The sequence below is a fragment of the Ambystoma mexicanum genome, chromosome 12 (assembly GCF_040938575.1).
Source record: "Ambystoma mexicanum isolate Mex_15411 chromosome 12, UKY_AmexF1_1, whole genome shotgun sequence".
NCBI classification, from domain to species: Eukaryota; Metazoa; Chordata; class Amphibia; order Caudata; family Ambystomatidae; genus Ambystoma; species Ambystoma mexicanum.
In genome coordinates this window covers 79594951-79619529 of record NC_090936.1, presented here as the reverse complement: position 1 = coordinate 79619529, position 24579 = coordinate 79594951, and the positions used below count along the sequence as shown (strand labels likewise).

General features: G+C 45.6%; 1 protein-coding gene across 4 annotated transcripts in view; it reads left to right on the top strand.

Moving 5' to 3' along the window:
- Positions 1 to 24579, top strand: part of PTPN12 (protein tyrosine phosphatase non-receptor type 12) — an 820244-nt gene that overhangs the window by 739202 nt on the left and 56463 nt on the right. For all 4 annotated transcript variants that reach the window (XM_069628049.1, XM_069628047.1, XM_069628048.1 and 1 more), the window contains one exon: positions 17458 to 17565. In XM_069628049.1, the coding sequence (XP_069484150.1) occupies positions 17458 to 17565 (108 nt within the window). The remainder of the gene's footprint in view (positions 1 to 17457; positions 17566 to 24579) is intronic.

Below are 24579 nucleotides of genomic sequence, written 5' to 3'. Positions count from 1 at the left end.
AGCCGTATTCCATTCGGTCCATCCCTAAAGGGATACATGACATTCTTACTCCCACCTCCAATTACATGCCACTGCTATGGGAGTCTATCAAAGATGAGGAATATGTCGGAGGACATAATCCCTTTGAAGAAAGTTACTTCTTACCTTGTAACGTTCTTCGATGGGATGTTCCTCGGAAGTAGTCCTTATCGTCCCTCCCATCCATCCCTGCAATAATACTTCCCTTGTGGTTGCAGCTTCCTCTCTTTCAAGATCAATAACCAATTCAGGCTTGACTTTTCTTATGCTACAAAACGGAACTGAGCAACAGACGCCGCGCGTGCCTATTTATGGGCATGGTGATGTCGGCGCCGATACGGTGGCCGTCGAGGGACATCGACTCGACGGACGTCGACACGCAGCGCCCACTACAGAGAAAATTTCCAAGGCCAGCAAGCTGGAAACGTATTATCAAAGATAAGGAATGCGTCGGAGGAACATCCCATCGAAAGAACGTTACAAGGTAAGAAGTAACTTGTTCATCTTACTGTTTTATTCCCTCAGCCTTAACCTTCTAATGTGGAGGCAAGGTTTCACCCCCCTGTACCCAAAAGGCCTCTCTTCTATGTCTCACAGACAAGTGACATCTGGAAGGATGTCCAGCTCTTTGTAGCTTGATGCACGTATGGGTAGGGTTATTAGTAAGCAGGCTGTATCCAGATGGATTGTCTTCTGTGTTTTTCGGTGTGCTATGATCTGGCAGGGAAAAAGTGCTGATTGCCCCAAGGCTCACTAGAGCCGAGGCTGGGGACTACTGCTTCTTTGCAGATAGTTGTCCCTGCAGTGGCAACGTGGGCTTCTCTGCGTACATTTGCCAAGAATGACTGCCTGGATTCCTTGGGTCAAGACGCTCGGTTTGGTCGTGCAGTTTCCTGGTGTAGGTGGTATTTTTGGCTCTCCTCCATCCTCTAGGTTTCTGTATGTCTGTGGGTTTCTACCTAAGGTGAAGGTTCTGTGGGAGGAAGGAATCCGTTAGTACAAATTGTTGATCAGTAATGCTCTTTCGAAGGGATTGTGTCCTCCGACGTATTCCTCATCTTAGATATCTCCTTCCAGCTCTGCTGGCCTCGGAAATTTTTTTCTCTAGAGGGCGCTGCGCGTCGACGTCCTCCGAGTCGATGTCCTTCGACAGCCGCCCTATCGACGTCGACGTCATCCTGCCTATAAAGGCCGCGCGCAGCGTCCGTTGCTCAGTTCCGTTTTTCCGCGCTTACTCAGTGCCTCGGAATACCGTTGCTCAGTTCTTAGTTGGATTAATCCTATTTACCTCGAGTTATTCGATCCGTACTCGATGGCTTCCTCGTCGGAACCGACAACTCCTCGATCCAGCTTCAAGAAATGTCGAGATTGTGGGAAAAAGATGTCGTTGACCGATCCTCACAGAATTTGTCTGTGGTGTTTGGGAGCTGAACACCATTGTTCGGAGTGCGAGGATTGTATGTCCATGACAGCTAAGGCCCTGAAGGAGCGTAGGGGGAAGCTGGAGAAAGGTAAGACTTTTAAAGCTTCTTCTTCGTCGACAAAGTCGAGACATTCGTCTCCTCGTCACCATTCGCGCTCCAGGTCTCGGAGTGGGTCTCATCACTCCTCGAGATCGAAGCACTCGAAGAGGAGACGTCGAAGATCCCCTTCTCCGTCTTCCTCTTCCTCTTCCTCTGTTTCGCCAAAAAGAATCCCTTGCCCCACGAAACATAGTTCCCGGGCTGAATGGGAGGAATTCCGAAAAAATATGATCAGCGTCTTCGAGAACGCGGCCTCGACCCCCTCGAAGACTGCCGAGAGCGATGCTCTGGTCGAAAGACCCGAAGGTCAAAAACGCAGCGAGAAGCAGGACCCGGCGAAAGAAACCTCTCGAGCGCGTCTCGAACCCTCGAGCAGGACTATGACCTCCAAACCTTCCTCGAAGGTTCTGTCGACGCCATCAACGAAGGTTCCGTCGAGGTCGATGTCTTCGACGCCGTTGTCGAGGGGACCTTCGACACACGGGTCTGTCGACTCGACGCCGGCTTCGACACCGGCGTCGACGCCAAGAAAAGTCACGGTTACCACACATCCAGTGACTATCCCCAGGCCCTCGACGTCGATGGCTTCGATATTGTCGAGTAGAATTCCAATTCTGTCGAGGTCTTCGAGGCCTCCGCCTCTGTTTTCGACGCCACGCTCGAAGCCTTTGGCGTCGACGACATCGACGTTTTCGAGGCCAATAATGACAAGTTCTGCACCCTCTGCCTTGGAAATGGGATTTACTCCCTTTATGAGTTCAGAACAATTGAGAACTATATCCTCAATTTTAGAAGAGGGTGATTTGTCTGAACAGGAAGACACATTTGAGTTACAGGGACCTGTAACCCCAGTTAGAGAGGAATTTTCCTCTGAAGAGCGCAGATTAAAGGATCTTCATGATTCTTTACATGAGGCAAGTGGGTTAGACACTTCCCCTGAGGTGGAGTTTGCTAAGCCAGACCCGGGGGAGCATGCTGAAACCTCCTACAGAGCCTTAATGGCCAGGATTACAGAGTTCATGGGGTGGTCTGCACCTTCACAATCTTTCCAACAAGATGACCTCACGGATATTCTTGACAAAGGCCCACAGGAGGATCCTGTGGTGCCTTTTCATAAAGCTCTTCAGAGAAAGATCATGACAAACTGGGAAACCCCAGATGTAGTACCAGCAGTAAATAAAAAACTGTCTACAAAGTACAGGGTATCTTCTACAGACCCAGAGTTTTTGTCTAAACACCCATCCCCAGAAAGTCTGGTGGTACAGGCAGCATCCTCTACCGATGTCAAGACGGCTTATCCTACCGTCCCACAGGACAGGGACGATAAAAAATATGATGCTATGGCAAAGAAAGTCTTTTCAGCATGTAGCATGGCGTTAAAATCTGTTAATGCTACTTGCACCCTTGCTAGGTTCAGCCATACACTTTGGGAGTGTGCTTCTACAGCGGCTGACTGCATCCCGGAGGGAGAAGAAAGGGATGCGTTCCTGAATATTATACAGGACGGTAAAGACGCTATGTGCGAATCCCTCCAGACGGGCATTGATTCGGCTGACAGTATCAGCAGAGCAATGGCGGCAAGTACATCAACCAGGAGATTCGCTTGGTTGAGAAAGTCGGGTTTTGCCCCAGATGTGCAAGCCAGGCTCTTGAACATGCCATTCGATGGCTCTTCTTTGTTCGGGGAAAAAGGCGGATGACAGTTTAGAGAAACTGCAAACTTCAAAAGCAGCAGCAAAATCCCTAGGAGCTGCAATCCATCAGACTCCTTTTAGTCCCACAGGAACCTCTGCGAGGGGCAAGTCCTTTCGCTTCTACTCCGCATTCGGAAGAGGTAGAGGACGACCGGCTCAAAGGGGTCAAAGAAGAACTACCCGAGGTGGACGGGGTAGATATTCAAAAGCCGCAGCAAACAGCAGGTGCCTCTTTACCATCGGCATCTGCATCAGCCGCCCCAAAACCACTCTGAGGACTTCTCTCACAGGACACCTGTAGGAGGCAGGTTGACTCAACATCTGACGGTATGGCAGGCTATCACGTCAGATGCTTGGGCATTGGAAACAGTTGCCCAAGGTTACTGCCTGCCTTTCCTACGTATACCTCAGTCATCCACCGGGGATCAGCTCTCAGAAAGCTCCGGATCCGCTCCTCTTGCAGGAAATTTGGGACCTGCTAGAGAAAGGTGCCATAGAACCGGTACCTGTAGCGGAGAGGAACAAGGACTGGTACTCCCCTTACTTTCTCATTCCAAAGAAAGACGGAGGAATGAGACCCATCTTGGACTTGCAAGAATTGAACAAATTCCTCAAAAAAGACAAATTGAAGATGGTCACTCTTTCTCAGATCCTCCAGGCCCTTCAGTTCCAGGACTGGTTGGTATCTCTGGACCTTCAGGACGCTTATTTCCATGTGCCTATCCATCTCAAACACAGGAAATACCTGAGGTTCGCAATTGGCAACTCTCACTATCAATTTCGAGTGCTGCCATTTGGGCTGACCTCCGCCCCGAGGGTCTTCACCAAGTTAATGTCGGTAGTGGCTGCAAGTCTAAGGAGGGAAGGGATTCACGTCTACCCCTACCTGGACGATTGGTTGATCAGGGCTGTTTCTCCGGAACAAGCTCAGATCCAGCTAAATCACGTGTGCCACTTCCTTCACAGACTGGGCTTCTCCCTCAATTTAAAGAAGTCACAAATGATACCATCGCAGAGACTCCAGTTCGTAGAAGCGATCCTGGATGCTTCCCTGGGAAAAGCCTCACCACCAGAGGTGAGGGCTCTTGATATTCTACAGATGGTTACCAAGTTCCAGCATGCCCAATGTCTCCCAGCCTTCGACTTTTTGAGGTTGCTAGGTTCCCGGCAGGGTGGCTCGAGACCTTCAGTGGTGGGCCTGTCAGGAGAACATTCTGAAAGGAGAACAGTTTTGGCAACCCTGGCCGGAGATAACAGTAGTCACGGATGCCTCACTCACGGGGTGGGGAGCCCACGCCAACGACTTGACCATCAGCGGTCGTTGGTCTCCATCCGAGTCCAGACTACACATCAACCTGTTAGAGCTGAGAGCCATCAGACTTGCGCTGAAGGCGTTCCTGCCATCTGTACAAGGGAAGAACGTCCTGATAATGACGGACAACACGGTGGCCATGCATTACCTCAACAAAAGAGGAGGCGTAGGATCACTACCCCTGTGCAGGGAGGCGATGCAGCTCTGGTTTTGGGCAATCCAAGAAGGAATCTCTCTATCGGCAGTTCACCTAGCCGGAGAGAAGAACTTGACAGCGGACGCTCTGAGCAGGCAGAACACAGTCTCCCACGAGTGGGAGCTAGCTCAGGAAGTCCTTCAAGAGATCTTCGCCCTTTGGGGAACCCCTCAGGTAGATCTGTTCGCCACCAGCCTAAACAGGAAATGCGACCTGTTCTGCTCAAGGGAATTTCCCCCGAGAGGAGCTCTGGGAGACGCGTTCATAGTGGACTGGGAGTTTCCGCTTCTGTACGCGTTCCCACCGGTCCCTGTCATTCCTCAAATGATCAGGAGGTTGAGAAGATTACGGCGAACCATGATCCTAGTTGCCCCGGATTGGGCCAGGAGAACGTGGTACCCGGACCTTCTAGACTTGTCCATCTGCCCTCCAATTCGACTTCCACTCAGAGAGAACCTACTCTCACAGAAGGGAGGTCAGGTTCTCCATCCAGACATCAAAACCCTCAACCTTCACGCTTGGCTTCTGAAAGGCTGAGGTACAAGGATTGGGACCTCCCTGATGATGTTATGGAGGTGTTGCTTTCGGCAAGAAGGCCAGCAACAAAGTCTTTATACCGCTGCCGTCGGAACAGATTTTGCAGCTGGTGTAGAGAACAGAATATCGACCCTTTTTCATGTGGTACACCAATGGTTTTGTCCTTCCTACTATATTTGGCAAATTCAGGCCTTCAAGTTGGCACCATTAAGGGCTATCTCGCAGCGCTATCCAGCTTTAAGCGTAATGCGGAAGAACCATCCTATTTCAAATTACCCTTGGTAATACAGTTTCTAAAGGGGTTAACCAATGCTTATCCCCCAAGACCATTCCAAGTTCCCCTATGGGATTTAAACTTAGTACTAACTTTCCTGATGGGTACACCTTTCGAACCTCTCCATTCTTGTTCGTTAAGATTCCTTACCCTTAAAACTGTTTTATTAATAGCACTTACATCTGCTAGAAGGGTGAGCGAATTACAAGCTCTTTCTTGTAAACCCCCTCATACTATATTTCACAAAGACAAAGTTGTCCTGCAAGTGAAGCCTAATTTCCTCCCAAAGGTGGTTTCTGAATTCCATATCACTCAGAAGATTACCCTACCATATTTCTATCCTCCTCCTCACCCGGGGAAAGAGGAAGAGAGCTTACACAGGCTAGACCCTAGGAGGGCTTTAAGTTTTTACATTAGTAGACTAGCCAGGATAAGACAGGCAGACCAGCTGTTTGTAGGTTACACAGGTCACAAGCTGGGGTTACCAATAACTAAGCAGACCATTTCCAGATGGATCATTCTAGCCATTCTGGAATGTTATAAACTGGCAGGGAAGGAGCCCCCTCAAAACCTTAGGGCTCACTCGACCAGAGGTATTGCAGCTTCATCGGCCCTCAAACGAGGCGTGCCGGTTAAAGACATATGTGCGGCCGCTACATGGTCATCTGTCCATACCTTTACACGTTTTTACAATCTGGATTCCTCCTCCAGTCAAGAGACTAGGTTTGGAAGGGCTGTACTGCATTCTATTCATCAATAGAAGACAGTGTGAGGTCAGTACTCCCTCCTCCGATAATAGAATACTGTTATGGGAGCCTATCTAAGATGAGGAATACGTCGGAGGACACAATCCCTTCGAAGAACAAGTTACTTCTTACCTTGTAACGTTCTTTCGACGGGATGTTCCTCCAACGTATTTCTCATCGACCCTCCCATCCATCCCCGCAGTTCTACTTCCCTTGTTGTTGCAGCTTACGTTCCTTCAGGGTGATTAGTTAGTCCAGAAAGTATTATTGTGGGCTACAAAACGGAACTGAGCAACGGACGCTGCGCGCGGCCTTTATAGGCAGGATGACGTCGACACGGCGGCTGTCGAAGGACATCGACTTGGAGGACGTTGACGCGCAGCGCCCTCTAGAGAAAAACATTTTCGAGGCCAGCAGAGCTGGAAGGAGATATCTAAGATGAGGAATACGTCGGAGGAACATCCCGTCGAAAGAACATTACAAGGTAAGAAGTAACTTGTTCTTCTGATGGATAAGTCCTTCCTCCAATCCAGTTTACGCATCACCCTCCAAACCTGCCATGTTGGTAGAAAGTCTGTAGACCACCTCCTATTCTGTGGTGCCTCCGCTGCGGAGGATATGGTGGGAAAAGGTGCAACTGAGGTAATGGGGCATGCCTGGCTCTATATATACTGTCCCCATACGTCCTGACCAGCATCATGGGTGCCCAACAGCACATTGCAGAGCCAAAACAAAGCTATACTGTGCCCCCCGAATGGCTGAAAATGTTCCCAGACATCTAATTCTGGGAGAAGCTATAAGCTGATAAAGGACCAGTCCATCAAAAAGAACCTTACTGAGAGCTATGTTTTTGTTGTCTTTTCAGTAGAGATGTTTCTCAGGTCAAAGCTTAAGGACTGTTACTTAATGCTCCCTTTCTGTCCTTGGTTCCCTCCCTTTCCTTGGTTCACATGGTGGCAGTTCTTTGGCACTACCTGCCATTTTGTATCGGTCTGATACTGAATGCACACCTTTTGAAAGACTACCTTTAGACACTATGTAAACAAAGGTCAGAGTGTGAGGACAGGAATGTATTCTCCCATGCTTTCCTTATTAAATAAACTAAACCCCCCACAATGTTTAGATACATTTTTGATCCGCCCATGACCCCCTCATCATGAGTGTCCTAGGCTGCCTGTCTGCTTCACCATCTCAAGATGGCAGCTGTACGGTGAGTGATTAAGCAGTCCTAAAACAGTTTTACCCACATTTGTTGATTTGTCTCTCGCCAAATCCTCAAGCAACAAAGTAGGTGGCGAGAATGGTAAGCCTGTTGAAGGTAGAGGAACCTAGTGTTGTGCTGGCTTCATGAAAGGCCAGCCATTGATGCATAGTTGCTCAGTGTTCTGCATTTATTGTTCCCTGCTCACCATGACACATTGCAGGGATGTGAAGTATGTGTGGGGCTGAGGGTTTTAGGAAGGTGTGGGTCTGTGGTTTTGTAGCATTTAAGGCAGGGGCTGTGGGGGGGGGCGGGGAGGGTTGAACCCCTCCCCACCCCTGCATTGAAAGAAGCTGGTGTGGTTTGATAGGTGTGCAGCTGGTTATAGGATTTTTTTGGGAAGCCGTAAGGGAATTTTAGTTTTGGCTATAGGGTGAGATGGCATATGAGGGACTCGATACTTGTAGGTGGTTTTTGGTTATTTACTCGCCCATTGACTGCCCATGGCATGCTAATCCCTATGGCCATTCCCACCCACTTCCTGCTCCTCCCCACCCCCAAAACACACCTTCCTGCGATCTCCGAGATACCTTTTTATCAAAACTTAAAATCAAATGTTGCACTCAATGTGCTTGCTGGGATTTTTTCAAAACACCCTTCTGAGAGTTAAGTTTAATTGGTGCTGTAAACATGCTACTTGTGTAATAAAAAGTTCTTAACCAAGTCTGCCTTTAGCCACTTGATTGATAAGCAGAATGCATGACCTTCACTTAAGCCCTGTTAAAAACCAGCATTAGCAAGCCAACCTTTTCGGCTTGTGTATAGGTATTAGATGGGCATTTTCTAGCCACTACTATCCTATGACTAGGCACTGCACTGTTTTCTAGCTGCTAGCAACAATGGCCACTAAGTACCATTACGGTAATGCCTGGCAAATAGCGTTCCATATCTACAGAAAAGTGAAAATGTTGGCATTGCAATGCTTGCTTTCTCTATCAAAGGTGCTTCCTTTGACAAATGATAGAATTATGCTTTATTAGAATAAGACTGTGCTCATTCAAAAAGTCATCATAGTGTTAGTTTAAAATTTGAGTAACGAAAATAACAAAAAAATGAGTAAAAGATTTACCTATAGGAGTCCAAAACATCGACAAAAGTCCAAGTTTGCAGTGAAATGGAGGAGTCCATCAAAAACTGAGCAGGAGGGTAGTCTGCGAGGGGGTGAATATCAGATATCCTAGAGGTCTGAAGTAGCAGAACCCCATGTGTCATGACCTTCAGAAGACATCCCAATATGGGGTATAGGGAGAGAGAGCCACTCTAATAGAGGGGAGACCTCAAGGTGGCAGAGCAGTCCCTGTAATCGGCTCCAGCAAAGGAGCATTCCACAATCTCGCAATAGCAGGCAGCTGGTTGAGAGATGGAATGTCAGGAAAACAAGCCTTCGCAGTCAGCACTAAATCTCACTTAGCTTCATGTTCGGGGGTGAAGAGGATATGGGGGACAAAGAGAAAATGAATAGAATTGACCCAACCCCTCAACTGCCCTAAGGATTTTCCAGTTCCCAAGCGTAAAAGTCCCCCTCTGCCCATTATTTCTGGGCACATCTACCAATCCCCTGGGTAGGTTTCCAGCATCATGTCTCGTGCTCCAACAGCCCCCATGGTTCCAGCGCCATCCCCAGACTCGGCACTGGATATGATCCAGAGCTTGATCTCACCTCTCTGTGCTTCACGCTCATTCAGCCCATTTCCTCTGCAGACCATGGCCACAACGCTGGTATCCAGACACCGGTTCCTCACTACTGAAAACTTCAAGTCTGCAGATGCAAGTTGTGGACTGCTGCAGAGCTTCAAAGCTACCCCGCCACTTGTGTCCTCCACTAGGTCAGTTGCCATCACTTTTAGCTAGTGGACACTTTTCAGCGCGACTCCAGAAAAATGTTGTTACACCTGCGACCATGTTGTGCAACTCCTAGTTTATTAGTTTGCCAGTGTATGTTTTTATAGTTTTTGTTTTTGGCTTGAATTGTGCACTTCTAACAAAATATTTATTAGTTTTCGAAAATAAAGTTTTTGATAACTAAGAAATTAGACATGCTGGTTTGCCTGTTTCCATGAAACCTAGGATACTTGAAAAGAGCCAATAAATAGTTTGAGCTTAATGTAATAAAACGAGAGGTGGATAATGGCAAGCATAAATGGAGGATACCACTACACTATCTAGCATAAAGATCTTTCAGAACCACATCACAACTACACCCCACAAAACACTGAACTCTTAAAAGTTTACAAAGAACTAGGCTCACCCAACAAAATTGGCTACATCCCCTCGCACCAACCTAAAATCTAACAAACCTGCTGCTGCATGCCAATAAATAATTCGCATTTAGGTGAAATTAGATTATAAGATCTCTGGCCACCCCTCTAACTTGAGTACCAACACATTTCTCCATATCCCTGAATAACCTCCTAAAAATAGTCGCAGCATCAGGGGAACAATGGTATTCGTGCTCTGCCTCCCTTGGGCAGGAGACAATCTATATATCAGACTAATATCTTTCATCCACAAAATGTTCAGGCAAGATAACAGAAGCCTTAAGCTAGCCACGTTTGAAATGAAGAAATAAAACCTCCTGTGCACACCAATCTTTTTTACGAGGAACAGTTGAACATTGTTACCTTGCCTTCCTTCCTTCAACTTGACAGATTGTCTTTGGACATTTTCACAGATCTCCACAAAATTCTCCAGGCAGTGGAGTATTAAGCTTGAAGGCTTTTGCTTTTCCTTTTGTTTGGGTGGGGTTTTGTATAAAGCCTAGGGAACTCTTATGTGCAATACCAGGAAGTAGGTACTCTAAACAGTGATGGGTAGGGATCATTATCTTGCAACAGAGTTTTCAGTCAGTATTCCCCTTTGCATCCGCAGTCCGCCCAATTCGGAGATCTCAGTCAATGGTTGGCACTGGCCTATAGTGGGTCAAAGTCTTTAATGTCTTAAAGTTTCACCTCAGTGTCCCATGGAGTGTTTCTTGCTGTGGTGCCGTAAGTCAACCAGCTAAGTAATACTTCTTGTTAAGGTTTGACCCAAACACATATACGCTCAGTGTGCCAACATGCAGGTTCACAATACTATCTCAGGAAGCTTACTTAAGCTCAAGTAGGCCTTCCGGATTACCAAGGTTAGTGCAAAAAGAAAACCTGCTGTAATTTAGCCAATATTTGTAGCTCTTGTGTACTGTTTGGTGAATTTGGCAGATTTGGTGGGTCAATCCTGGGCACTAACTGTTCTTACCAACCAGGGTGGACCAATGCAGGCATTATATGGGCCTGCTGTGTATTTGGTGATTGTGGGCACAGTGGTGGATTAGCCTTTTATAGCAAAACAGTCCATAGGCATGGGCCGTGATCGATATGCCCCCACAGCCGAGGTCCAAAGGTGTTGAGCCCAGCGACTCACTCTACCTTACTTTCGTGGGATTCTCTTCATTTACCTGGAGACTAGCCTTTTCCACTAAAAGCTCTTTCCATCCCATTACCTCCTTTGACACTTTCCCTTAGTTCCTCATTTTATGGTGATCCAGCTTTTCTGCCTCCTTGTCACTCCAGGCTCCTATGATTTCCCTTTCTTTGTTAAAACTCTCTGCTGCGTTCCTTACTTTTAAGCCCACCAATGCCCGCCTCCTCCTTGCCTTTCTGCTTTCCCCCTTCTTGGCTTGTCTGGCCTCTTTGTTTGGAGTTTTGACGTTCTCTTTTCTTAAAGTCCTTATTTGTTTTCTCTTGCCTGCTGCCAGCGCTCTCTATTCCTCCCCCTCTTCTCTACTTTACTTTATTTCTGCTTGGAAATATTTCACTCAGTTTTGGCATGCTAGACCGGTCTGTCCACCCCTCAACATTCCAGCCATCACCTCTTTAGTTCGGCTGTAGTCACCCAGAGTAGGACGGTTATGCCCAGACGTGGGTTCTGTGCCTGCTGACCCTAGAGAACCAACAAGGCCGAAATATGTCTGGGGATGCTTGTGGACTCGTGCAGAAGGGATGTGACCAAGCAGTTTGGGCTGCACAGCCGCATTTGGGGTGGGACCCAGTCTGATTTGCATATGGTCTTTCCCCTTTTGTAATGGCCTGGCAGGCGAAGAATGAGGGTCTGCAGGGTTGCCCAGTGCAATGCCAGAGGCTAAGATTTATTTAGCAATTTATATAGCACACCCAACTCGGAGGCATCTAGGGGGCTGTACCTTCCAGCCATCACCTTTTTTGTTTTGCCATGATCTCATGTCCTTCATGATATTAGTCAACAACTTGAGGGTAGTTGGCTGCGTAAAGATCCCAGAGTTTGTGTGGGAGAAAGATAACAGGATATTTCTGGCTTTTTTGATTCTGTTTGTGCCTATTTTGAGTCTTTTAAAGTAATCCTTTAGAGCGGGAGTGATTATTCACTTCTGATTTTATTTCTTTTAGGTTTGCCTTGGAGCTAGAAAGTATTTCTAATTCTGCTAGTATTGCTTGTAAAAACATTATAGAATCACTTGGGTAAATATAGTAGACGGTTATCTGCAAAGAAGAAAATCAAATGCTCTTGGTCTCCATATTTGATTCTGCTTATGGCAGCATTATCTCGAAGTCTAGCAATGGGTTTCACTGCCAGTGCAAACAAATAAGGGGTACAGAGGATATCCCTGGCATGTTTCTCTGTATAGGGAGTAACTGATTCATAGGTATCTTAGCTTTGTGGGTTCCATAAAAAGCCATAACACACAATAAATCCGTCTCCTATCCCGATGTCTTGACTTCCTCCTTTAAGGAAGCTGTACTTCTACCTGTCAAATCCTTTTTCCGGCAGCAGGTCCTAAAAGGATGGATGGAGCTTTCTTTTTATGGGCGATGTCTGTTGGTTTGATTAATTTTGGATGTGATATGATGTTAATTATAACACGCTTAATACCCAGAGGTTTCTAAGCGTGGACCCGGGGATCGAACCCGTGTTGCTCCGTGTCGTTTTTGATTTCAAGGCAAGCGCATTGCCCCTCAGCTATGATCCCGAGATTATCCCCCACCACTCTACCCTGGATAAATCCACATTGATCCACTCCTGCCAGATTCACAAACTCATGTAGTGATCTATTTTCTAGGATTCTGGCATAGATTTTGATATCTATATTAGCACAGTTCATCTATGCGAGGAGCAGTGCTCCAGATCCTTGCATGTTTTTGCAAATGACTTCCTTTACCGTGTCTCTTTAATTAGAAATTGAATTGAAAATGCTCATTAAAGTGGTTCCTTTAACGTCTTAAAAAACCGAATGAGACCCAACCCATCTAGCCCCAGGATCCGTTTTGGGTTTTGGAGCAAAGATTGGGCCTTGTAGGCGCGCTCTTCGGCATTTTGGCCCTGTTTAAATAGGACTAGACCTCTATTAGAATGTATTGGATTGCTAGTGAATAAAGTAATGAAAACATCTCTAAGAAGGGCTATTTGTACCCTTTTTCTATATACTTAACCACAAATTATTGATTAGGGCTAAAACCTTATTGGCTTTCACCTGAGCTTTACGTTCATAGGCAAAAAGGTTTGACGGACTAATTACCCATTTCATAAACCTTGATTAGCTCTACGTATGTCGATCTCAGTTTCAATTGTGTGAAGTGGTCCGCTGTTTTCTTGCTAATTGGGAGTTGTCAAACTATTTCCTAACACCTGTCCCTTTTGTGTGGCTATTCAAAGTCCTTAATGTGAAAGAGGGCAATTATTCCCTCAGCCCCAGTTTTTTTAATCCCCACTGTCAGCTCTGACCTTGTTGATTCTGAAGTGACTGGCCTGTTCTTTAAACATATAGACTATTCCATCCCTTTCTACAGTTATTGAAAATTATTGCATCCTGCATAAGAGGCAGATATCCTTTCCAGGAGTTAGGTATCTGTTGTGTAGGTCCCCAATCGTTTTAGCCATAAACTGCGGTCCTCTAAGAGTAGGATTGGGCAAGTTGAAGTTCTCCCAAATCCAAGTATGCAGCCCTTCATATTACGTTATCCAATAAGATGTCCCATGGATATAACAGAAAAAACATTTGCCTCAAGGTTGATTTTCCACCATGTCTCTAAGCCCCATGTACTGGAACCCTGTAGCACATCTTTGGCAGCCTGGTCTATCAACCCTAGATTTGTCCAATTCCTTGTCCCATGCCATATTAAAATGACCTGTTGGAACAATGGGGCCCCCTTTATACTGCTTGCTATTTTGGAAAGAAATCCTAGAAAAAGGGATTCTGGACTTCTTCAGGAGCCTAATCGCCTGCAAATGCAACCTCCTTAATACAGACATTGAGAATTAAGATACCCACTCTGAAATCTAAAGTGAATGGAAAATCTACTGCCTATCCTTAGTTTTTTATTTCTCTATCCTAGACAAACTACTGTTTAGGAACATATTTGGAAGATGGCATGATTATCTGCATTTTAAATAGATGCATTTCTTGTACAAATGCTATGTGCACCCTTTCACCATGCAGCAATCATAGCATTAAAATGCGCTTAGGTTTGTTCATACCTCGCACAATTAGTGTTACATACCTGAAGGCATGTGTGTGCGATTTGTCGGTCTCTTAATTCCAAATGACATTTCTGATGGATTCCTTCCTCCCACGGATTCCTCCTCTATATTCATCTTCCAGCGCACCTACTCTTGCATAACTATTTTGGCCACCAGTGTGTGCAGCACAGCTCTGCTCCACTAGATTCCTCTCTGCCCCGCAATGCTTTTATGTCGGGGCCACGGTATATTTTGGCTTGTATGCCTGTGGCCTTAGTGTCTTTTTTTCACACTTTGCTTGCTTCAGGAACACTGATTCATAGAAGTTTTTGTTTTGAACCATGCAAAATCCAAAGACCTCAGATTTAAAACTTGTGTGGACGCTAGATGTCCATCTTCGACAGAATCTATACTGTTTGGGGGCAGGAACATGACACACAAGACTGCAGGTCATGACAGTCTATGTGCACTAAACCCCTTCGGGAGCAAGCCATAAAACTACCCTTTTCTATAAGGAAAAGGGTACTGGGCTGAGTCATTCAAGGTCACCCAGTACCGAGCGTCGTACCTAAGACCAATGTTTTCTGGTCTATAAGGAAGAGAAAGCATTTCAAGAGTGAATGCTCATCCGGCAGTTCTCGAAGCATCTTATTTTTTCTTCCTCCTTGAAGTGTCACCTATCCAGGTAGTTATCAGAGGAGAAAGCGCCACAACTACTGTTCCCAATCTGTTCCGCCACACCTTAATCTGAGGCCTTCCAGTTTAAGATATTGCACATCTTTGCCAAGGCCCTGGCTCCGTCTGCTGTGGCACTGTCTGGATCCACCCCACTCTGATGAACCGGTTGAGACCCTACTCTGTTGTCTGTGACCATACAGCTGCGGCTTGGCCTCTGCCCCTACAGGCGAAGACCTGTCATTAAGCCATACTGCTCTGTCTTCCAACATTGGTCAGCTCCATCCGCTACGCCACTGTGAATATGCCCTACTACCTAGGTGTGCGTTCATATCGACGATGGAGAATATTTTTAATGAGGGTAATCCCTTCCCCTTTGGCTTGGAATCTTTGTGCCCCAGTGAGCTCGGACCGCCCCGAGGATTTCTATGGGGAGGATGAGGAATGGATGTCACTACTGATCTACAGGAGGAGAGTGGGCTGGACCGGTCTCCAGAGCAGGACTTGCTTCCTGCACCAGCGCCAGAGTGGAGTCATCTTTTCAACTGACAATAGCTAATGTGGTAGAGACCTTGGTTTATCTACCCTTTGCAGACCCAAAGTAAAATTTGATATGCCTGACTTTCTTGATAAAGGTCCACATTGGGATACCCTACTGACATTTTACCTGGCAGTGGAGGTCCCTGTCCTGGACTTGTGAATGAAGCCTGCCTCGGTTCTGACTGTAGACGGGGACTTGGCAAAAAAGCACAGACCTGCACCTTTGGACCCAGCTTTTTCTTACCTTGGACACCTCCCCAGATAGCCCGTTAATGGAGGACGAGCTTGAAGATAACCTCCCCCTTATCCTTAGCTATGGACAGAGAGTGTACGCCACTAGATGCTTAGGGAAGAAATGTTTTGGCCCCGACAGTCTGGGCCTAAAGGCCATTAATGCCTCTTGTGCCATGACCACATTTTCTTTTGGTCTAGTCAGTTTCTTCTTAGTTCTTTCAGATCCAGTTCTAGTACGTTCATTGCCTCCTCTGGCTGGGTTACTCGATGCTGCTCGTTATTCCAGGAAAAGGCAAGACCAATGAATGTCCCCCAATAAGAGTGTATTAAATAACCTCAATTTCTCTGTTAAATCTCTACATTGGAGATGCTTCTAAAGGCTGGTCAGTGACATTGTGAAACATTAACCGCTTCTGGTCTTGGTAAATGATCTCACTCTTCCCCCTTGCTGTTTTCATAATGTTTTCCTTGGTTATGTAAAAATAGAATATCATTACAATGTCACTCAGGCCTGCTGCAAGAGTCTACAGGTGGTGGCCCCACATTTTGTACCATTTCCAGTAGATCTCCAGACGTATGTGAAGAAGTGTCCAGGTAATGAAATAATGTCTGTGTCCATCTTGCCAAATCTTGTCTAAAAGCCCCTTTAAACAAAGATGTTCTCCCATATGAAGATTGTGCCACTCCTTGATACAAACTAAAGCCCTGGCCTAATCTCCTGGTGATTTATCAGCTGTTCTCCTATCTTCCTTTAATTGTTGAATCGCTGATTTGTTAGCTTCGAAGAAATCTGTACTTTCTTAACCTTACTCACAAATCGATGGCCTTTAGTCGCTTGGAGCTCCTCTGTATTCTTTTGCCCTTTGTCTCACACTCCCCTCCATAAATCTCTTTAAACAGGGAGAACATCATTTAATGTTAAACGTGTGAAGTACTGTTTCAGCACATGTGTGGTCACTCAGCTAAAAAACATTTTTGTGACTCTGTGGCATGCCAATAGATGGGACTAGAGCTAACTATTGGTTAAAAATGAGCCTGAAAAGGAACAGGTCTTGGGTAGCATGCCTCTAACTAAATGGATCTTGCCTGGGTTTGGCTTGGGCTGAGGGAAAAGGTGAGATGTGATGTTGAGGGGTCCCTGGGGCAAAGACTGAGAAGTCTGGGAATCACTGGTTAAAAGTCCCAGGCTGTGTTTGGGTCCTACAGGGACTGCTGGCTTGTGCAGAGAGGATTGCAGGGGTTTGCTTGTCACCTGAGGCAGAAATCCTGGCCAGAAGGAGATCGGGCGACTGTCATGGTCGGGGAGGGAAAGTGGAGTGTATTTCATGCTAGCATCTTAAAGAAAATCGGGCGGCTGCACTATCACGGTGCATGTCTCTTTTCTGCTCTTACCTGATCGATAACATGAAAAATGCCTCTGTACCAGACACCAAGAGCAGACTGGTTGCTGTCTTTACAATACTAGCACCTGAGACAGAACAGAGGTTGAGGTGTTATTGCTGCATGTCTTACCACTGTAACAGTAAGTGCTGAGAGAATACCTGTAATCCATGTCGTTACTATGAAGTGTTCGGCATAGGCGGTACCGATGAAAACATAGTGAGACATAGTATGACTTAACATCACTGATAGTGAGCTACTGAGTAGATTCTGAGGTGTTGCAGCAGAATTAATGCTGGAAGGACAAATAAACAATCCAAACAAAAAGGAAACTTGCCTGCCAACTTAAAGAGAATGAGATAGAAGCTTGTGTTTCATCAAAGCTTGCCTTAATTAGTTGGTGGCATTCCAGAAACAATGGTAAGGGTATTTTGGCCCTAGCAGTGATGCATTATGTTCCGGTTATTGTGATGAACAGGAGTTCTTTTGCTTTGGGTATTTCCCAGTAAACGTTTTGGATAGGCTTAACCATGTTTCAGTACAGTAGACTATTTACACAGGATTCTCACTGCTTACCTTTCATTTTTCATTGACTATAGGATCTGGAGACCTAAAACAAAGCAGCGCAGTACCTCAGAAGTCCAAGACCAGCTCTCTCAACCTGAAAGGCCACCTGTCCAAATCCCAACCTGATATTACAGACACTGGTAATGGTCTATTTGGTGAAAAATAAACATGTTTTTTTTATTTAAGATTTTACCAGTTACTGTTTGATTCATTGCCAAGTGTATGCAAGGTTGTTAGATTTACTGCAGTCCATCACAAAGCCTTGTATGACTTAGAGAGAGAATGTGTGCTTTGTTCAACATAAAAATAATTTTGCAATTTTCCAAAGTGAAAAGTTCTTGCGAGACCAAGGTTAAATTTAAGGTCTCATTTGAGAGCATCTTTTGTGGTGTACTACTTGTTGACAAGAAGTATATGGCAATGCAGTGCACAGTGGATATTTTAGCAGTGGTTGAAATTTTGAAAGGCTAAGCAGGGGCTAAAAGCAGCTCCCTGGGATCCAGTATTAACCATTGACCACGAGCTACCACTGGGGGAACGAGGAGCTAGTACATGTTCTGCAAATCAAACACCTACTGCTTTAGGGTTTGCATAAATGTGTCCTAATGCTGTTTTATACACTGTCCCAAATGCACAGTTAAATTCACATGGGTGTGTTTGTACAACCTCAGCTGGCCTCTGGAGCCGAAAGTAGCTCCTGATAGTTTTTGCCCGTCATGCTAACCAGGCCTTTGTAGGCTACAAGCAGAAGCTAAATGGCTCCCAGCTGGCCTCAATTTTGATCCCTGAATCTGAGACTATGGAGGATGCAAAGCCTTGTGTAGAGGCCTGTATACATCGTGGTAATTAATCAGTAACCAGAAAATCATATATTTGTATTCAAGAAAGGACAACTTTTCGCAAGTCACATACGTGGGACCTATGCACCCCCCCTAAATATCCTGCGTTGACTGATCTATGGCTCCATTTTCAAATCGTATATTGAAGTTGCGTTAACTGTTCATCAACATCATGAGGGCTCATTAACCTTTTAGTTGCACATATGAAAAACCATATAAACATAAATAACAGGCAAACACATTTCTTGTATTTGCTAAACTGTAAATACTGGACATTAGACAGGGATTGAACCACAAGAATGATGATCACATCCGTTTTTTAAGCGAACACAATGGTGGTTGGCTCCTTTAATCCCACTGAGAAGAAAAATATGGATACAGGATATTGGTATTGGGACACAATGAAACTTTAGAATGACAGTTACTGCTTTACGAATGACAATCTGGTTCCCTTGTTCTTCACATTTGACCATTCATCTGATGTCCAAAAAGATATTTTAGACATAAACGTGAGAGCTTTGCATGGTTGGCTGTGTACATTTAATATTGGGGGCTGCAACACCTCACTTAAACAGCTATTCCAGGCACACTTAATACACAATTTCACCAACACAGTGAGTAGCATAATTATGCAGCAACTTTGCAAATGCGGTGCAATGACTTGGTTCTCCAAACAAAAATCCAGCCCACAGAACAGACCACTAGAAATAATTAACTATATTGTCTGCTATCCATACCTTTGCAACATGCTTAAAAAAATGTAAATTCTCCAGCATTGGCTCTTTCCTAGATTGGCAGGTTGGGGCCTCTGAAGATTAACAGAAGAGTTTTACAGATTGTTCTGTGGTGCTCATAGGTTTCTCCAATGTATATTGCTTGGTGTGCCTTTTTTGCTCTAAGGTATTTTGATTCTTGATGTCCCCCCGAACTGCATTTTGTCACCAGGTGTTCCCATGCTGTATTTTGCCTTGTAGTGTTGCACCACTGTACTTTTGAATCAAGGTGTTGCCATGCTGTACTTTGCTCCTAGGTGTTCTGCCACTGTGGTTTGCTCATGGGTGACCCTACTTTGTTTTCTAGTTTGCTTTTGGGCGAACCCTACCTTTGCTTGCGCCAAGGCACACCCACTGTACTGATCCTAGATGCCCTTATTGCCTTACCTTCTTTGTTGTTGCAGTTGTTTAGTGGCTAAAAAAAAGCTGAAATCTATAGGTTTTGGGAATCTAATGTTTAGCCTATTTAACAATAAAGAGAATATAAAACCAATATAAACATTAAACCTTACATAAAATGAAATCAACGTTGCTAAAACCTTCACCCTTTTATTGGTTTGGAAATGGTTTGTCTATTGTGTGTGCGCCCGTTTGTCTTTACAATTTGAATCTTACTTGTTTGGTCTTATAAGTGGTATGAAGAAGATATAACTATTTGTTGTGACCCAGTGATTTAGTGTAGGTGTACATTTTTAAGTAATTTAATTTGAATTGTGATTAGCGGTGTATGTTTGGAAGTCATTTAATATAAAGATGTGATTGTGAGTATATATTTTGAGGTCATTAAAAAAAGGTGTGATTGTGGGTGTATACTTTTGTTGTGTTGCAAAATGTGTATTTCGAGTGGATTGTGTCCTCCAACGTATTCCTCATCATAGATGTATTCCATCCAGCTTTGCTGCTCTTCGGAAGTTTTCTCGGCAGAGGGCGCCGTGCGTCGATGTCGTAGAGTCGATGGTCCCTCGAAGGCCTCCGTCGAGGGCGACGTCATCGGGTGTATAAGTAGCACGCGCGGCACCCGTTGGGCTCAGTTCCGTTTTTCTGCAGTTACGTTGCTTCGGACATTCGGCGCGCCTCGAGTTCTGTCAAGAAATATAATATAACGAGAAGTAAATTATGTCCTCGTCCTCGTCATCGACGCCGACCACAACCCCGAGATCAGGTTTTAAGAAATGCAAGTCGTGCGGCTCAAAAATGTCGATCACGGACCCGCACCGCGTGTTTGTGGTGTCTCGGGGAAAGGCCACGACATGGAGGCCTGTTCAAAGTGTCAGGCGATGACGGGGGAAGGTCTTGCAAGAAAGGAGAGGAAAGCTACAGGTAGGTCGGAAGGATCGAAAAGCTTCTAGCTTGGAGTCGAGACCCCATGGGGAAAAATCTCCTCGACGCGAAAGGCATCGAGCTAGATCCCGAAGCGATTCTCATCGCTCGTCTTCGTAGAAAAAGTCGAAGAAACAACGCCATAGGTCTCCCTCCACCTCGTCATCAGACGAGTCTCCGAAAATTAAATGCCCCACAAAACATTCGTCTACCGAAGAGTGGGAAGAATTCAGGGTCAAAATGATGGAGGTGTGTGAGAAGGCGAAGCCTCGGTCCGCGCCTTCTTCAGAAGCCGGCCGGGAGAGTCATCGCTCCGACACGCGCGCCCTCGAGCCCGGGTGATCGTAAAAGGAAGGATAGGGAACCTTCCAGGATGCCGAGCGATAAATGCTCGAGTCGAGTCGACCGCTCGAGGTCACTGCCGTCCGAGACCTATCACACCTCGAAGGGGAAACCGTCGAAGGCCGCCTCGACGCCCTCGAAGCAGACCCTTTCGACGACCACTATGTATTTGACGCCTTTATCGACGCCGAAACCCTTGGCGCCAAAGGCTCCAACCAAGCCAGGGCAGCCAGAAAAAGAGAAGCAGAAAGTTACAAAACATGTAATTTCTTCAGAGCCTGGTACTACACCTCTTCCTCCTCCTCTCCCAGAGAAGGTTTTCAAGCCTCTCCCTAGGAAGGAGTTTTTCAAATCCCTGACCTCAATTTTTGAGGAACAGGAGAGATCCGAGGAGGAAAATGTACCTTTTGGATTGGAATATGGCACCCCAAATGTCCCAGAATGCTTGATCTTAGAGGAAAGCAGAATGAGGGATTTGGTGGAGTCTTTACGCAATGCAAGTGGCGTTGACCAAGGTGGTAATTACTTGGGATGGGCTAGACCACCAGCCCAATTCGTCCAGGCCGATTTAACAGACATATTGGATCATGGTCCCACTGAAGACCCCGTACTACCTTTTCATGTAGTCTTACAAAACAGGGTGGCCAAGAATTGGGAAACTCCGGATTCTATTCCTCCGGTAAATAAATCCCTCGCATCAAAATACCGCCCAGCCAGTTGCGACCCCGGCTATCTGTCAAAACATCCAACTCCCAAGAGTTTGGTCATACAGGCAGCCACAGCTTCCAACAAACTTGCGTACCCCTCTATCCCTCCAGATAGGGACGATAAGCGTGTGGATGGTTGGGCACGGAAGGTATTTTCAGTCGGGAGCATGGCATTAAAATCTGCAACTCCACATGTGCCTTGGCAAAATTTTCGTACACTCTGTGGGAGTGTATCGCAATGACGGCGGAGCACACGTTGGAGATGGAAAGGAGGCCATGCAGGAATCCCCTCAATCTGGATTGGACACTGCGTATAATGTAAGCAGGTCCATGGGCACGAACATGGTAATGTGCAGGTATGCGTGATTACTGAAGTGGGGTTTTGCACTGGACGTACAGAACCGCCTCCTGAACATGCCTATTGACGGGTCTCACCTTTTTGGCAACAAGGCTGACGAGAGCCTTGAGAGGTTGCAGACCTCAAAAGCAGCGGCCAAATCTTTAGGAGCTGCTATTAGGCAACCTCAGCCTTTTCGTGCGTAAGGGCAATCATGGAGGGGACGATCCTATCGTTATTACACCTCATATGGGAAGATGAGAGGAATGGCCAGTCAGAGGGGCCAAAGAAAGGCCACGCGTGGGGGACGAGGAAAACATGCTAAGCCAGCTCCAGCTTCAGCCTCTTTGCCATCAGCAGCTGCAACATCCGCCACAAAACCAATTTGAGGACTTGCATCACAAAACACCTGTAGGGGGCAGGCTGTCGCAGCATCTGCAAGAATGGCGAGCCATTACTTCAGATGTTTGCGCTCTAGAAATAATAGCCCAAGGCTATTGCCTTCATTTTCTAAAGCAACCTCAAAGCAATCCACCAGGGAGACACCCGTTGAAACTTTCAAACCCGCTCCTCCAGCAGGAAGTTCTAACCCTGCTGGAGAAAGGTGCTATAGAACCAGTACCTGCAGCGGAGAGGAACAAGGGTTGGTACTCCCTGTATTTTTTGATCCCCAAAAAGGACGGAGGACTGAGACCCATCTTGGACTTAAGAAACTTGAACAAGTTACTCAGGAAGGACAAGTTCAAGATGGTTACCCTTTCTCAGATACTTCAAAATTCCTTTTGATAACACAATTCTTAAAAGGTCTCACTAATGTGTTTCCTCCTCACCCATTTCAAGTACTGATTTGGGATCTAAATTTAGTCTTAAAATTCTTAATGTGTGCCCCTTTTGAGCATATGCACACGTGCCCATTAAGATTATTAACATGGAAAACAGCCTTTTTAGTTGCTCTAACATCAGCAAGAAGAGTGAGCGAATTGCAGGCACTGTCTTCTGGGCCACCCTATACTGTGTTCCATAAGGACAGAGTTGTATAGAGGGTTAAACCATAATTTTTACCAAAGGTAATATCTGATTTTCATTTAAGTCAGAAAATTGTTTTACCCTCATTCTATCCTCCACCTCATCCTTCTAAGGAGGAAGAAAGATTACACAGACTGGACCCAAAAAGAGCTTTAAGCTTTTACATCTCTAGACTTTCTAGGCTTAGAGTGGACAACCAGTTGTTTATAGGCTACACAGGAAGAAAACTGGGCCAATCAGTAACAAAACAGACAATTTCACGCTGGATCGTGCTTTGCATTTCAGAATGCTACAGACTAGCACAAAAAGACCCACCAGAAGGGTTAAGGGCTCATTCCACCAGAGGCATCGCCTCTTCCACAGCTCTTCAGAGAGGTGTCCCGATAAGGTCCATTTGCGAAGCAGCAACTTGGTCTTCACTTCAGTTTCTCAAAATTCTATAGCCTGGATGCTTCCCAGTCTAGGGAGCTGACTTTTGAAAAAGCGGTGCTTTATTCCGCCATCTAAAGGCATTGGTGAAAAAAATCTGACCCCTTCTCCAGAGGAACTATGCAAAATACTTCTTTGGGAGCCTATCTAAGATGAGGAATACGTTGGAGGACACAATCCACTCGAAGAACGAGTTACTTACTAACTGGTAACATTCTTTCGATTGGATGTTCCTCCAACGTATTCCTCATTGCCCTCCCAACCGACCCCTCTGTAGATTTTTTTCCGGGTTATTGCCATCTCAAATCTCGCAAAGCTGATACCCGTATGCCGGCACAATCTACACAGTACAAGATCACAGATACAAAAGAGAGGAAAAACAGAACTTAGGCCAACGGGCGCCGCGCGTATTACTTATACACCCGATGACGTCGACCTCGACGGAGGCCTTCGAGGGACACTCGACGACATCGCCGCACGGCGCCCTTCGCCGAAAATTTTTTCCGAAGAGCAGCAAAGCTGGATGGAATACATCTAAGATGAGGAATACGTTGGAGGAACATCCAATCGAAAGAACGTTACCAGTTGGTAAGTAACTTGTTCATTTGTATGCATTTAAATTTTTTTTGCATGTTTGCCATTTATTTTGTTGGTGTATGTTAAGGTGGTATTGTGCTTTTGTTATTTTCAGTCATTTGTGAGAGCTAATAAGGTTTTCACAATCTTGGTTTCATTTTGTTATGTTTAGTTTAATGTTGGTTTTCTTTCTTTAAGTTTGTTGTCTAATAGCTTACACCTAAACATTGGCATTGCCAGTGTTTATGGACTTCAACTTTGTATAGACGGTAACCCTAACTTTAAAAACAAAATAGCCCCCACTGATTATCACTTTTTAAGAGGGGCTGTATAAATGGACTTAACTATGGATGAATGATATCCGCAAATTAGCTTTGAGTTCCAAAACTTGAATTAAGTGCATTATTTTGCATGTTTTTTTTTTGCTTTTGCTTTGCGGGGGCGTGCGTGTGTGCGTACGTACGATCTAAGTTCATGAGGTTGGCTTAACGTACCTTGGAAAGGGTTTGTTTTCTGGTTACATAGAGAGATGGCTGAAACACTGTTCCATGTGTATAGAGCTTTTTGATCAGCAGAGTTTGAATGAAGAGTAGTAACAACTTTAATGTAAAATGGCCCTTATACCTGGTTTATTGCCACTGAAAAAGTGGCTTGCTTTCAAGAACTAAATACAGACTTAAAGTGAACATTTTGCTAATGTTTGCCTTTATAAAAGTACACCTAAAGCAGTTTGGGTGTTTACTAAGTGGATATTTATTTCAGAGCTCAAAATGTGCACTAGCCATTGGCTAGAGATGATTGACTC